This window comes from Propithecus coquereli, unplaced genomic scaffold (genome assembly GCF_000956105.1).
Source record: "Propithecus coquereli isolate 6110/MARCELLA unplaced genomic scaffold, Pcoq_1.0 Scaffold11, whole genome shotgun sequence".
NCBI lineage: Eukaryota > Metazoa > Chordata > Mammalia > Primates > Indriidae > Propithecus > Propithecus coquereli.
Genome location: NW_012134969.1, coordinates 7,200,116 through 7,214,889, shown reverse-complemented (window position 1 = coordinate 7,214,889; position 14,774 = coordinate 7,200,116). Strand labels below are relative to the sequence as shown.

Sequence of the window (14,774 nt, the reverse complement as noted above, 5' to 3'; positions counted from 1 at the left end):
GAAAGAGGTAGGCAGGTGGGCAGAATCACATAGAAAAGAGGAGTAAACCCATCAACAAGTTAGTAATCTAGAAGGGAGAATAAATAAGTATATAAGTAACTCTATATTTATTTATTCATTCATTCATACAGTTTTTATACTATAATATGTATATATCCAATAAGTATGTGAGGCAAGATGGAGAAACTGAGTCAAAGTCGGCCTCTAATAAGTGGCCATTACATTTTTTTCTGACTCAATTCTTTTGTCTTTCTCTTCTGACATACCACAGAATACATTACAGAAGTGCTAATACAGCTGTGATCAAGTTTGTTCATTCTTCCAACTTCCTATTAATTTTCCTCTGTCTCATAGAGTAACAGAACTCTGATTTTAGCTGGGCACATGGCCACCCAGAATAAAGAATATAATTCCTAGCCCCCCTTGGAGCTAAGGGCTCTGTGATAAGACTCTGGTAATAAGATATAAGAAGTGATATGAGCAACTTCTAGGTCGTGCCCTTAAAAGGAAGGAGTCCCTGTGTATCCCTTTCCCATTGGCTGAAATATGGTTATGGGTGATGTGGTTACTTGAGTAGGTGTGAGTGTTGGGGTGGGAGATGCTTGGACCTGTGGGTGAGGAGAAAGAAGGATAAAGTAGACTTCACCTGTATCTGTAATATTTTTTTTCATTCATTTATTTGGAAAAAACTTGAAGCAAATATGAAAAATGTTAGGAGTTAGTCATTGTGATTGGTAGATACCTGATTTTTTTTTTTCTTCTTTGGATGTCTCTATTTTCCAATATTTTAACATTTATAACCTAAAACGAATTATAGTATATTCATCTGTTGGAATGCTTATAATAATTTAAAATAGGGCCAGGCATAGTGGCTCACACCTGTAATCCTAGTACTTTGGGAGGCCAAGATGGGAGAATCATTTGAGGCCAGGAGTTCAAGACAAGACTGGGCAACACTGTGAGACCCTGTCTCTACCAAAAAGAGAAAAAAAAATGTGGTGGTACACACCTATAGTCCCAGCTACTCAGGAGACTGAGGCATGAGGATTGCTTGAGCCCAGGAGTCTGAGGCTGCAGTGAGCTGATTGTACCACTGCACTCCACCCTTGGTGACAGAATAAGACTCTGTCTCTAAAATAAATAAATACATAAAAAATAAAATAGCATTTTAGAAGAATAGTTAATGATATGGGAAAATATTCATAATAAACAAAACAATACTTGAACAGTTTTCTGACAGACCTAAGAAAAATTAAGGACTAGGAAGCTTTGTTATGGAGGATAGTCTGAGGGAAAAAAAAATATGAAAAAAAATAATATGAAAGAAAAAGAACTAGGAAGCTCGTTGATTAATAATCACTTAATAGCCATTTTCTTACAATCTAGTCTAGAAGGATTATTTAGCTACTCTTTTTTCCAAAAACAGTCCCAATCAAGAGAAGATCATCAAATTGACTTGCTCATAGACCTCTTCTTTTAGAGCAAGAATGAAACAAAACTATTAGCATGATAGATGCTTAAAAGCCATCTGAAGGAGAAGTTGCTTTAATATCAGTATGATCCCCCCTCTTTTTCTTAAAAATCTACAAAGAGATTGAGGCTGGGCACGGTGGCTCACGCCTATAATCCTAGCACTCTGGGAGGCCAGGTGGGAGGATGCCTTGAACCCAGGTCTTTGAGGTTGCAGTGAGGTAAGACGATGATGCTGCACTCTAGCCCAAATGACAGAGTAAGACTGTGTCAAAAATAAATAAATAAATAGATAAAATAAGATAAATAATAAATAGATAAAATTGTTACAGGGGAATGGCCTAAAAAGGGGTAAAAATGTTTTCTGTTTCTCTAAAACTTCCCCCACCGTTTTTGGGAATCAAAACCTGCATCCCTGCCTCAGGGCCATGGTCAGGAGGGGCAGGGGAGTGTCCTTTGTTCTTTGTAGCACAGGAGATGGCTTAAGGGAATTGTCCAGCTGAGGGAGATTTTCTTAGCCAAGATGGGATGAATCAGAACCATCAACGATAGTTGAACAGCAATAGTCTGAAGCTGAACACTGCCCCTTTAAAAGCTCTGTATTTCTGCTCAGAAGCAGGAAAATGGAACTTTAAGATGCAAGTCTGCCAACCTCCTCATTTGCTGGCAAATTAATAAACTTCTCTTTCCGTCTCTCCAAGACACTTGTCATGGTTCTTCTGATGCGGCCTCAGTGACAAAATAAATCTAGAGATTGAGAGAGACTATTAAAATGTTAATACTAGTTACCTATTGTTTCTTCTGTGGTTTATAAATGCCCTATAATGTATATTATTATTTTATAATTAGGAAAAAATTTGATTTTTCGAAGTTAAAAGAAGTATCACCTTAGATTCTAATGATTATTTTACATTTGTCAAAGACATTAATGGAAGCTATATTCCTTGTGCTGCTTGATTTCCCTTATGAGAAAGGGAACCTGGATTCCCAGGCAGGCCTCCATGGGGCTAGGAAGTTGCCAGGCACACTAGCTACACCTGGGTGTCCCCTGTTGGGCATAAACAATCTCACAGAACATCAACATCAGACAAGGTCAAGCTGTGACCAGGATGGATCAAAAAAAAGAAAAACGATACCCTTCCCTAGTCATGTTTGAACATAGGCAAAAATGTGAACCTTGTTCAAATGGGCTAGAACCAAAAATAAGTGTTCACCAAATACTGGAGGCATTTTTAAAAAAATCATTTGCTGAAATTGAACAGCTGATGCTGCCAAGCAATATATTTGAAGAGAAAATTCGCCTAACTCAATGTATTTCAAAACTTTTGACCTAGATCCACAGGAATAAATATAGTTGGGATCTAGCACATACATACACATATAAATCTAAAACAAAAGTTCAAGAATTTTTTTTTGAGGTAGGGTCTTGCTCTGTTGCCCAGCCTAGAGTGCAGTGGCATCACCGCAGCTCACTGCAACCTCAAACTCCTGGGCTCGAGTGATCCTCCTGCCTCAGCCTCCCAAGTGCTATGATTACAGGTATGAGTAACCATACCCAGCCTAGATCTTTCATTTTCAGAGCCTACAATAGACAGCTCTCAATTTATTTATTTTTCTAAGCCTCAGTTTATTTTTTCTTTTAATTTTATCTTACACTTTGCTTTTTTTTGTTTTTGTTTTTTACTGCAGGAAAATGCAGAAGCTAACCCTCAGTTTAAAAAGTACTGTGAGCCGGGCGCGGTGGCTCACACCTGTAATCCTAGCACTCTGGGAGGCCGAGGCAGGAGGATCATTTGAGCTCAGGAATTCCAAGACCAGCCTGAGCAAAAGCTAGACCCCGTCTCTACTAAAAATAGAAAGAAATTAGCTGGACAACTAAAAATGTATAGAAAAAATTAGGCGGGCGTGGTGGTGCGCGTCTGTAGTCCCAGCTACTCAGGAGGCTGAGGCAGGAGGGTCGCTTGAGCCCAGGAGTTTGAGGTTGCTGTGAGCTAGGCTGACACCACGGCACTCTAGTCCGGGCAACAGAGTGAGACTCTGTCTCAAAAAAATAAAATAAAATAAAATAAAATAAAAAGCACTGTGATACTGGGTCTTGTATACATGCTAAATCTCATTAATTGAGATGGGATTACATTTAATCTAATTAAGTAAATAAAGAAAATTTAATTTATTCATTCAAGAGCAATTGAGTCAGGTGCTATTCTAGTTGCTGAAGTATGGCAGTTAGCAAAACAAAGTCTCCAGTCTCATAGAGGTTATGCTATAGAGACAAACTGTCCAGTACAGCTACTAGCCATGTGCATTTAAATTTAAATTAATTAGAAATTAAACAGTTAATTCCTTAGTCACACTAGCCACAGATCAAGTGCTATAATAGCCACATGTGGCTAGTGGTTACTATACTGGACAGAGCAACTACAGAACATTTTCATCATCACAGAAAGTTCTTTTAGACAGTTCTCCTCTACAGGAAGAAAACTTGTAACTTAAGTAATGATTTGTTAAGGGTACACGAAGAGTCTAGAAAAAAAGAACAGTAAGAAATAATTAACATATCTCAAAACGAAGAGGTTTGTACCACACACCCGGAATAGTACAGCTTGGCTGGTTCATTCCTAACCACCTTCTGTCACAATCATACACTGCATTCCAACCCCCTCCACCTAATTCCTTATTAACCCAACTACATTTTCAGTAACTTGACTACTTTCTACACTGCAGCTAACCAGCTAAGAATTTCTCATCAAAAGTAAATGGTATTCTGGTTTGCAAATCAAGTTCTTAAGAGTTTGGTAAATATAAATGTTCCCCTAAACCTAAACCCAGTGAGCAAGTATCACCTCCAAGCTGAGAACCCGACCCTTTGCACTGTGGTTACAGCAGAGACTACCAGCTACCTACCTATTTCCTTAACAATAAAATTCTATTTTATTTAGACTAGTTTGCTGCCTTTCTTGCAACTATATGGCAACTACATGCCTCCACGTAATCTGAAGTGTTCCTTAAAAGGGAGACACACAGCAGAATACACCCCTTTTTTCCTTCCTCTCTTCTCCACGCCTGCAAGATTGATGTGAGGGCTGGAGTTCCAGCATCCTCGTATACCATATGGATGGTGGAGAAGAAAGGAAGAGCCTGGGTCTCTGATGCGCATGGAGCCGCCATATCAGTCTGGACTACATACCCCTGAATTTCCTTTATATGAGAGAATAAACCCTCACGTGTTTAAGTCATTGTAGTGAATCCCTAACTGATAAAATATTAAGCCCTCCTAAGGTGCTTTTCTCATATGAGGACTTACGTGAACAGGCTAGAAAACATTCTCTTTGAGATCTCTTTAATTGTAAGAGATACCAAATCATCTTAGTCGTAAAATTTAGGAAAATCATAGATTTTGTTAGAAATCACTGCTTAAATGATTGTATAGGAATAAAATGTTATCAAAAAATATCTAAATAATCCCAAAATAAAATCTGCTCAGCTTAAAAGCCAAACCCTTAACATTTTGTCAGTGACTTGCAATTAGTGACTAATTTTCCCCTAGCCAATTATATTCCTGGTGTTCTAAGATATTTTCAAGATAAAGCGCAGATTTTCTAGACCACAGTATGGAGTTTACAAAGTATCCCAAAATTCAAAATCAGATTTTTCCTAGAATATTATTTTTTTGGATGTCTAGTAACTGTATTGTCATGAGCTATAAATATGAATCTGATCTTCCTTGCTCAGAGACAGCTAATAAAAAAAAAAGAAAGGAAAAAGAAAAAATATTAATTTGAAATGGAAATCTCATAGGACACAAGCTGAATTCTTGCAGTGATCCACTATTAGATTAGTGTTGTGATTAATATTAATACAACATATATCAACTACATTCCACAAAATACTTCCAAATAACATAATTAGAGAGTTAATAGAACAGTTTCAGGAATATTTTGAAAGTAATAAAACTTGGCGAGAATTATGGGTCCAAATCCAACCAATATTTATTTTTTTGGGGCAGAGTCTCTGTTCTCTTTTTTTTTTGAGACAGAGTCTCACTCTGTTGCCCTGGCTAGAGTGCCGTGGCTTCAGCCTAGCTCATAGCAACCTCAAACTCCTGGGCTCAAGGGATCCTACTGCCTCAGCCTCCCGAGTAGCTGGGACTACAAGCATGCGCCACCATGCCCGGCTAATTTTTTCTATATATGTATTTTCAGTTGTCCAGATAATTTCTTTCTATTTTTAGTAGAGACAGAGTCTCGCTCTTGCTCAGGCTGGTCTTGAACTCCTGACCTTGGGCAATCCACCTGCCTCAGCCTCCCAGAGTGCTAGGATTACATGCGTGAGCCACCGCGCCCGGCCGAGTCTTGCTCTCTTGCCTGGGCTAGAGTGCTGTGGCATCAGCCTAGCTCACAACAACCTCAAATTCCTAGGCTCAAGCAATCCTTCTGCCTCATCCTCCCGAGTAGCTGGGATTACAGGCATGTGCCACCATGCCCGGCTAATTTTTTCTATATATTTTTAGTTGTCCAGCTAATTTCTTTCTATTTTTAGTAGAGACAGGGTTCTCACTCTTGCTCAGGCTGGTCTTGAACTCCTGACCTTGAGTGATCCTCCCGCCTCTGCCTCCCAGAGTGCTAGGATTACAGGCGTGAGCGACCACGCCCGGCCATTCAAGAGGCTTGAGGGAGCCTTCACTGATCATCTTTAGATGTCCATTTGTTTTCAGATCTCCTTCACTCACTTTTAGCTTCCTCCAGTTACCCAGTGTCCTTTGGAGTGTTCAGTACAGTCCAAGACCCCATCTTCCCAAGAGAGTCCCATTTCTTGGCTCTTCCATTTTGACTTCTCCATCATGCCAAACACTATTCTCTGTCCTGCTCTTTCACAGGGGTTGCTCTCTTAGTCTGAATAGTTTGTTACTGGATTTATGAAAGATTGTTAATGTATTGTAGTTGCCTGATGACTTGAATGAACACTATATATATATATATATTTTTTTTTTTTTTTTGAGATAGGGTCTTGCTGTCACCCAGGCTGGAGTGCAGTGGCATGATCATAAGCTCAAACTCCTGGGCTCAAGTGATCCTCCTACCTCAGCCTCCCCGGTAGCTGGGACTACAGGTTCCCATGGCTTCATGAGGCCCATTTTGTTGTTGTTGCTGTTGAGACAGGTCGCTATGTTGCCCAGGCTGGTCTCAAACTCCTGGCCTCAAGCAATCCTCCCTCCTGGGCCTCCTACGGTAGAGCTGTATCTTACTCTTTCACAGTTGGAACTTCTGTGCAAATCCCAGTTCTAAGGGAGCACAAAATATCTGTAGAACGGAACAAGCTCTCAGATTTCACACTAAGATGTGACTAAAAGGGAAGGTTTTTTTGTCTTGTTTTTTTAGGTGCCTAATAATTGGGTTTAAAGTCCTTCAAATAACACTTGGGGCAGATGAGATGTTCCCTAATTTTTGTTTGTTTAACCTTTCAGCTCCAGAGATAAAATTTCAACTTCATCTTAAAGCGACAATATACCTCTTTTTTCAAAGAAAGGACATAATGCAAGACCAAATGCAAAACAGTAAAGGAAAGAGCTCTAGCTGTCCGACACAGAAATACCACACGCTTCCAAATACGGGACTAAATTGAAAGAGATGGGAAAGCTGTGCAAACTCGCGTGACACCTTCCCTCCTCCCAAGTCCCGCTGCGCCCCCCATGATTATTCCCCAGAGGCCGAACGGGACGACTTGGGTCCCACCAGCCGGACTCAGCTGTGCCCCCGCAAAGGCGTCCGAAAACTCTAGATGGGGCAGCCCTGGTGCAAACGCTGAAAAGTTCTCCGATGTCCTCGGAGGTCAGAGAAGCTAGACAAGAGCCCAGTCCCCTGCCCTCAACCTCGTGGACAGCCCCGCGGTCTCCCTCAGCTCTCAATCGTCCAACCCTCCCTGACCACAAAGTCCCCTGCATCTGTTGTCATTTTGACTCCCAGAAAGGGGCTGTAACTTAAGCTGGACGAGAGGAGGGGCGGAAGCTTGAAAAGCGTTCATCTAGGAACCACCCAGGCCCAGCCCGTCTCTCGGCGGCCTCGCAGGGTAGGGAGGGGCAGGGCCAAACATACTTCACTTCTCCGATTCTCCGCAACCTGGGGCGGGGAACGCCGAGCTAGCTCCTGTCACTCCGCTCCTCTGCGCGCTCCTCCCCTTCCCCCGCGCGCCCAGTAGGACGCAGCATCGGGCCTCCACGCCAAGTCCCCGGATGCTCACCTTCCCTCGCCCCGCCCCCGCTGCAGTCCCGCCCCCGCGCGGCTCTGCGTGACACGTCACCGCTTGCGGCGCTTCCGGAGGCGCAGCCGGCGATGACGTAGAGGGACGTGCCCTCTATATGAGGTTGGGGAGCGGCTGAGTCGGCCTTTTCCGCCCGCTCCCCCCTCCCCCCGAGCGCTGCTCCAGTTCCACCGCGCTCGCTCCGAGCTCCGAGCTCTGGGCTCCTGCTAAGCTAGCGCCGCCGTCGTCTGCCTTCAGTCGCCACCATGATTATCTACCGGGACCTCATCAGCCGTGAGTCCTGACTGCACTGTCCGTGCTGCCGCAAAGAGGGGACTGCGGGGCGGTGGGGACGGGGAAGGCGGTCGCCACCGCCGGCGTGGCCCGCGGGACGCTGGCGGCCTCTCCGCGAGCGAGGGGGAGGTCGGTGCCTAGGGCACGCGCTGGGGTCTCTAGCGCCCGGGGAGGGCGGAGGCCGCGAGCGTCCGGCCAGCGCGGGAAATGGCGGCGCCGGCTCCTGTCCTCGGGCGCGCTGTGACTGGCGGGTCTGTGTCCCCGAACAGACGATGAGATGTTCTCCGACATTTACAAGATCCGCGAGATCGCAGACGGCCTGTGCCTGGAGGTGGAGGGGAAGGTGAGTCTGCCGGGCATGCGCGTGGGGGAAGCTAGGCCGGGCAGGCTCGGGTTTCCGCCGCTCCCCCGCCCGAGGTTGTGCAATCCTTTCCGCCACCTCCTGGCGGAGGAGACTCTTTCCGGGCTTGGGTTTTTCTAGAAAAGTGGAGGCGGAGCTGAGCCTGAAAATAGGTCCGCCACCTCGGCGCCCATCCCCCTCTCGGGGCTGTCCAGGACATGTTGTGTTAGGGAGCGGCAAACCCTTAAGCATGTGCCGTGCCACTTAGTCGACCCGTGCCACCCGGGACCCCACAACTGGAAAAAAAACTTTGACTTGCTTGTAAATGACCCCATTTTTGTACGGATCAACAATTAGTTCTTGTCGAGGTAAGCCTTTTCAGGAAATCCGTGAGTCACAAGTTTTTTCCACATATGATGCCTTCCCGGTTTTCAGTAAGAACTTAAAATGTTTGTTGAGGGTGATGGGTGCATGAATTGCTGGTATAGGTGTTTTGGATTCGTTTTTTTTTGTTTTTGCAACTAAACTGCTTTTTCTTAATGCAGATGGTCAGTAGGACAGAGGGTAACATTGATGACTCGCTCATTGGTGGAAATGCTTCCGCTGAAGGCCCCGAGGGCGAAGGTACCGAAAGCACAGTAGTAACTGGTGTCGATATCGTCATGAACCATCATTTGCAGGAAACCAGCTTCACAAAAGAAGCTTACAAGAAGTACATCAAAGATTACATGAAGTCGTAAGTAATAATTGACAACACCCAGCTGATGTCTAGGATCTTTAAAGATTTAGGGATTGGCTAACTTTTGAGTTTGTTTTGGCAGTAGACATACTTGTGAAACTTTTTAATTGTTGAGCCCACAGACAAGGGTGTGAGCATACAGTCTGGTTTTAACTTTTTAGAATGGAATAGTACTTTGAAAATAGTTAACATGAAATTTGAAATTGTAAGTAATTCTTTTAAAGATCCCCTCTGTGAACTAGTAATTTTTTAACAGCTAGTTGCTCTTTTCAGTGTTGTAGGTGTTTCTTCTTGTAGTTTGGGATTTTTACTTAACTGAAAAAATCAATTTTGCTCAGCTCAATACGTTAACTTATTAATAAAATATTGTTTTAGAATCAAAGGCAAACTTGAAGAACAGAGACCAGAAAGAGTAAAACCTTTTATGACAGGGGCTGCAGAACAAATCAAACACATCCTTGCTAATTTCAAAAACTACCAGTTCTTTATTGGTGAAAACATGAATCCAGATGGCATGGTTGCTCTACTGGACTACCGTGAGGATGGTGTGACCCCATATATGATTTTCTTTAAGGATGGTTTAGAAATGGAAAAATGTGTAAGTATGAGGAAGTGGGTTAAAATGGAGATATTTTAGGTGCAGTTCTCACTGTTTTCATGCCACTGGGATAGTTAGAATGGATTTTACAGCATTCCTTTTAAAACATGGATCTTATTTTTGTTTCCATGTGTAAAAGATTCTTATAGTACAAAAAGGCTTAGAATCTTGATTATTTATAGAAAACTGAGTATAATAGCATTTTAAAGCACAATTTAAAGACTGAACTGGAGATCAGAGACAACACTGTTGATTTTCCCCATATATGTGGCCTGACTTTCACTTTTGATATTTATGTTTTGCTACACTTGTGTGAGTATCAAAAGGATTTACACTTTGGTTTAATGATAATTGGCAGCTGATCATTGAAAGCCTTAGGATCTGACTAGTTTTCAGTAAATAACAGCTAAACCAATATGCAAATGGCTTCAGTAGAATTAGATAACTAATCACTGTCTACTGTGCTAGGAGCTGCTGGAGCTGTACAGAAAAGGAAGCATTCATTATCCTGGTTTTAGTTTTCGTAGACTTCTGTATAAATTAGGAACTAGATAAATTTAAGGCTATACTAAACAAGACTAGAGGCAACAATAGATAAAAATTAAGAACAGTATGAGATAACTTGCCAAGGGGGGTTATTCAGACGGTATCTGAGGTTTTTGTTGGTGGAACATAGTAGCACTTGTCTCAACTGAGACTTACCTGGAAAGACGTGCAACCTCTGATTTGGTAAGATGTTCTGCATCCACTGATAGACCTTGAACAATTTACTGTTGTTCTTTTGGTTTGCACTAGGATGCGAAAGAAAAAAATCCTTGCGCTTTCTGTCTGTCTTTGTGGCGGCCCAGATTGAATTGTGGAGTACATCTGTAGCCTGAAAAATGTTGAGTGCTCTGATTGGGGAAAATGTTAATACAGTCTACTTTGTTTTTACAGTAACAAATTTGGCAATTACTTTGGATCTATCACCTGTCATCATAACTGGCTGCTGCTTGTCACCCACACAACACCAGGACTTAAGACAAATGGGGACTGATGTCATCTTGAGCTCTTCATTTATTTTCACCGTGATTTATTTGGAGTGGAGGCATTGTTTTTAAGGAAAAAAACATGTCATGTAGGTTGTCTAAAAATAAAATGCATTTAAACTCATTTGAGAGAATGCCTTTTAGTTTAATACATGTTTAAACTAAATCCATCCTATAGTGTTCCTGGAGAAGCTAGAGCCTGGTTGTAGGCCACTACTAGAAAGCATAAGATTGTCATCAGATAAATTCTACAATGGAAACTACTTCTGGGACTGGAATATAAAACGGAATCAAAAGTTTTAATTCTGAGTTGCAGTAAAGGGAAAGACCATGCTCATAGTGCCAACACTTGAAGTGGAGCCTTAACACATCTCATCACCTACAATGGAAGTAGTGACTCCGGAAGAGATTACCAAGAGAATAAAAAGAGACTAACTGAGTTGGAAGCAAAGTATTGTCTGAGCTTATTTAACATTAATCAAGTAGAGCCAAGTCTCCTGGAATGAATGTCAAAACTCCCTGGTAACTAGAACGGGGATTGGCAAACTGGCCTGTCCACCACCTGTTTTGTACAACTCTGTGGTGGTTGCATTTTTAATTGTTTGGGGGTTGGGAGAATACTTTGTGGGATATGAGATTTAAATCTTTGTCCAATTTTCTTGGAATGCTGTCATGCTCATTTTTTATGGATTGACTGGCTGTCACTGCAAGAACAGTTGAGCATGACAGGCAGGCAGTGGGGCCTGCAAGTCCTAAAGTAACCATGCTGCCCTTTCATGAAGTTTGCCTGCCTCACCTTTATGGGATGTATGATAGTTGGTGGGCAGAGGGAAAAACAACATTCATGTATCTGGAAGGACTGTGGTATCAGAATGAACATGAAAATGCATCTCTGACAGACCTGGAGCAGTACCGTCTGCTGCTAAGGTTTCCACTATAGATGCAAGAAAAATGTCCTCGCGCTTTCTGTCTGCCTGATTGTGGCAGCCAAGATTGAATAGAGGAATACAAGGAAAAAACCTGGAGAATTCACAACTTGGCAGTAGCATTGTAAATAGTGAAGAACCTGTTTTACCCCAAAGAACCTAAAATTTTGAATTTACTTTAGAAGTGTTGGGAAATGTCCCTTGCCACAGTCACCTGGTTGGTTACACTTGTAAAAGCTTAAAGGTGAAAACTAATGAAAAGCCAGTGACTTTTGGGTCCATTTGGACATGGGAATCCAGTGATTTAGCAATCTGGACTTTGCCCTGGTGACTTTACTTTTTGAGACAGAGTCTTACTCTGTTGCCTGGGCTAGAGTGCCATGCCGTCAGCCTAGCTCACAGCAACCTCAAACTCCTGGGCTCAAGCAGATCCTCCTGCCTCAGCCTCCCCAGTAACTGGGACTACAGGCATGGGCCACCACGTCCAGTTAATTTTATATATATATATTTGTTTTTGTCCAGCTAATTTCTTTCTGTTTTTTTAGTAGAGATGGGGTCTCGCTCTTGCTCAGGCTGGTCTCGAACTCATGAGCTCAAACAATCCGCCTGCCTCGGCCTCCCAGAGTTGCTAGGATTACAGGCGTGAGCCACCATGCCCAGCCTGCCCTAGTGACTTTAAAGTCCATAATGTCCAAAACCTGAGGCAGATACTAATCAGGTTATTAGTGCCCCCTGGTGACTGGAGAAAGCAAATACAAATTAAAACTTGACAGTTTTAATCTTTGATTGCTGATGTTAAAATGTAGGAAGAAAAAGTCCCTGATCTAGGAGGCCACTTGCCCTCTGAAACATACTAACATGAATTTTCAGGCAGTGGTCAGTGCTATGGAAATAAGGGTAACCTGATAAGTGGGAGAGGGTATTGAGGTAACATCCAAGCTGAAATCCAGTCGGTGAGCTAGCCAGCCCCCTGAGTCTGAAAGGGCAGATTAAAATAGCAATGTGAAGGATGGGGGGTGCTGGTGGGACCTTGCCCCCCACCACAATTTTTGAAAATTTTCAGATCTACAGTAGAGTCCCTACTTCCCTGCAATGTTCTTTATAGCTGTATTCCCCCAACACTCAGATCCAATCAAGGTTCATACACTGCATTTTATTATGTCTAGTTTTTAATCCAGAAGTGACCAACCCCAGCTTTCATGATGAAGTTTTATGATTCCAGGTAGTTGTTTTTTAGGCTGCCCCATATTTTCTGTCTTCTGGTTATTCCTAGAGTTGGGTAAAGGCATTCTGGGCAAAAATAATAGGTAATGAATCCTTCTGTACACATCAGAGGCGTATGACATTCTGTCTCATTGATTCTAAGTTTGACACAGGCATGTCTCTAGTGGCTCTGGGCTCTGTTACATATGTGGAGAACAACTGAATGGAGGAAGAGGACTAACGTCTAGGAGGGGCCTTGCAATGTGAGATTTGATTGCAGGTTTGAAGGTGTGGAAGTAGTGTGGTTATCAGGACAGACCATTCCAGGCCAAGGGAACAGCAGATGCGGTCAAGTGTGCTTGACATGTTCTGGAAACAAGGTGGCCACTGTGCTGACCCAAGAAGGCAAAGGGGGGAAGAGTTGAGGTAGAGAAGTTTGAGTGCACAGGGGAAGAGGACCAGATCACACAGGAAACTATAGGAGGGCTTTAAGCGGAGGAGTTACGTTATCTGACAAATTTTCAAAGCGTCATTTTGGCTGCTAGGTAGCAGGGTAAAAGTATATAAAGTGTGCAGGCAAGGTGGTAGTGGCTTAGTCTAGGGTGGTAGTAGGAGTGGGAAATGAAGGTAGAGACAACAGGATATGCTGATGGGTTGAATGACAAGTGAGAATAAATTTAAGGTTGGTGACAAGTATTCTGGCTGAGTATTCACATGGAGTTGACATTGAGATGGAAGGACTATGAAGATTGGAAATCAAGAGTTTGGTTTTGAGGCCAGGAGCCGTGGCTTACACCTGTAAACCTAGCACTTTGGGAGGCCAAGGTGAGAGGACTGCATGAGCCCCAGGAGTTGGAGACCAACCTGGGCAATAGCAAGACCCTATCTCTACAGATAATAAAAGAGTTTGGTTTTGGATGGATTAAATTTGAGATACTAATTCTTTATTGAAATGAATTGGGTAAGTGGTTATGAGTTTTGAGTCTGGAGGAGAACAGAGACGCCTGCGCTGAAGAACCCAGTGTAGATGGTGGGAAGAGCTCAATACTGGATGAGGTCACTTAGAATAAGCATAAACTCATCCCTCAGAACCAGCCAAGGTAATTAAGAACAAACTTCCCCTGAGGTAAGAACCAAGGCAGGGCTCCTCACAGGTCAAGTGAAAGGAGGAAGCAGTCAACAGGATTACCTGTTGCAAATTGTTGGAGTGATACAGGGACTGAGAGTGGTAAACAACTGTTGGATTTCAGTAGAGGGGAGAAAAGCCTAATAAAAACGGGCTCAAGAAAACAGCATTCATAGACATCACTTGAATCATTAGAAATTTCCTTAAAACAAGTTAAATCACTAGGTTTGTGTGGATGTGAATTCTATCATTCTGAACTGCAGGGTTAGTCAATAATTCACTACAAACTAAACTGGAAGTGATAATTATGGTAAAATTGCAAGACCAGCAACCAACCAACCAACTTGAAAAACCACTGATAAAGCATCCTTTGAAAATACACGTGTGTATGCAGATGGAGTGGAGCAACCTTGGCTGGCAGCCTGAATACTCAGTAAAAGGGGAGTAAAACCAGGAGGATTTGAATTAGTGGATAGCACGTCTTAGTGATCACTAACTTACAATTAGGCTGCTATTACACAACCCCTAGTCCTATGGTAAATGTACAGTTAACAGCCCACTGATGGGCCACAAACCTATCCCCATGAAAGCTTCAGCTTTGTTGCAGTTAGCATGTGTTTCTAGAGACTTGCCCACAAGAACTGAGAATGCAACATAATGGTTTTGGAAATGAGATATTTCATTATTCCAAAGGAAAAGTTCTTGATTAAAGTTTAATAATAATACACACAAGTAAAGAAAAAGGTGCCATACACCTTGTATTGAATAAAAGCTGCTATGATAGGCATCTCAAAAAGCTATATCCTTTTTTTC

At 42.6% G+C, this 14,774-nt stretch overlaps 1 protein-coding gene across 1 annotated transcript; it reads left to right on the top strand.

The window, feature by feature from the left end:
- The first annotated feature begins 7,675 nt into the window (after positions 1-7,675).
- TPT1 (tumor protein, translationally-controlled 1) lies at positions 7,676-11,147 on the top strand. Its single transcript, XM_012648754.1, has 5 exons — positions 7,676-8,001; positions 8,271-8,344; positions 8,887-9,077; positions 9,456-9,678; positions 10,615-11,147. Exons 1-5 carry the CDS (start codon positions 7,974-7,976, stop codon positions 10,615-10,617), a joined length of 519 nt encoding a protein of 172 aa, XP_012504208.1. The 5' UTR covers positions 7,676-7,973; the 3' UTR covers positions 10,618-11,147.
- The last annotated feature ends 3,627 nt before the right edge of the window (positions 11,148-14,774 follow it).

Coding starts and splice junctions, on each gene's coding strand:
- TPT1 (XM_012648754.1), top strand. CDS start 7,974: ATGATTATCTACCGGGACCTCATCAGCC. Junction 8,002..8,270: donor CTACCGGGACCTCATCAGCC/GTGAGTCCTGAC, acceptor GTCCCCGAACAG/ACGATGAGATGTTCTCCGAC. Junction 9,078..9,455: donor ATCAAAGATTACATGAAGTC/GTAAGTAATAAT, acceptor ATATTGTTTTAG/AATCAAAGGCAAACTTGAAG.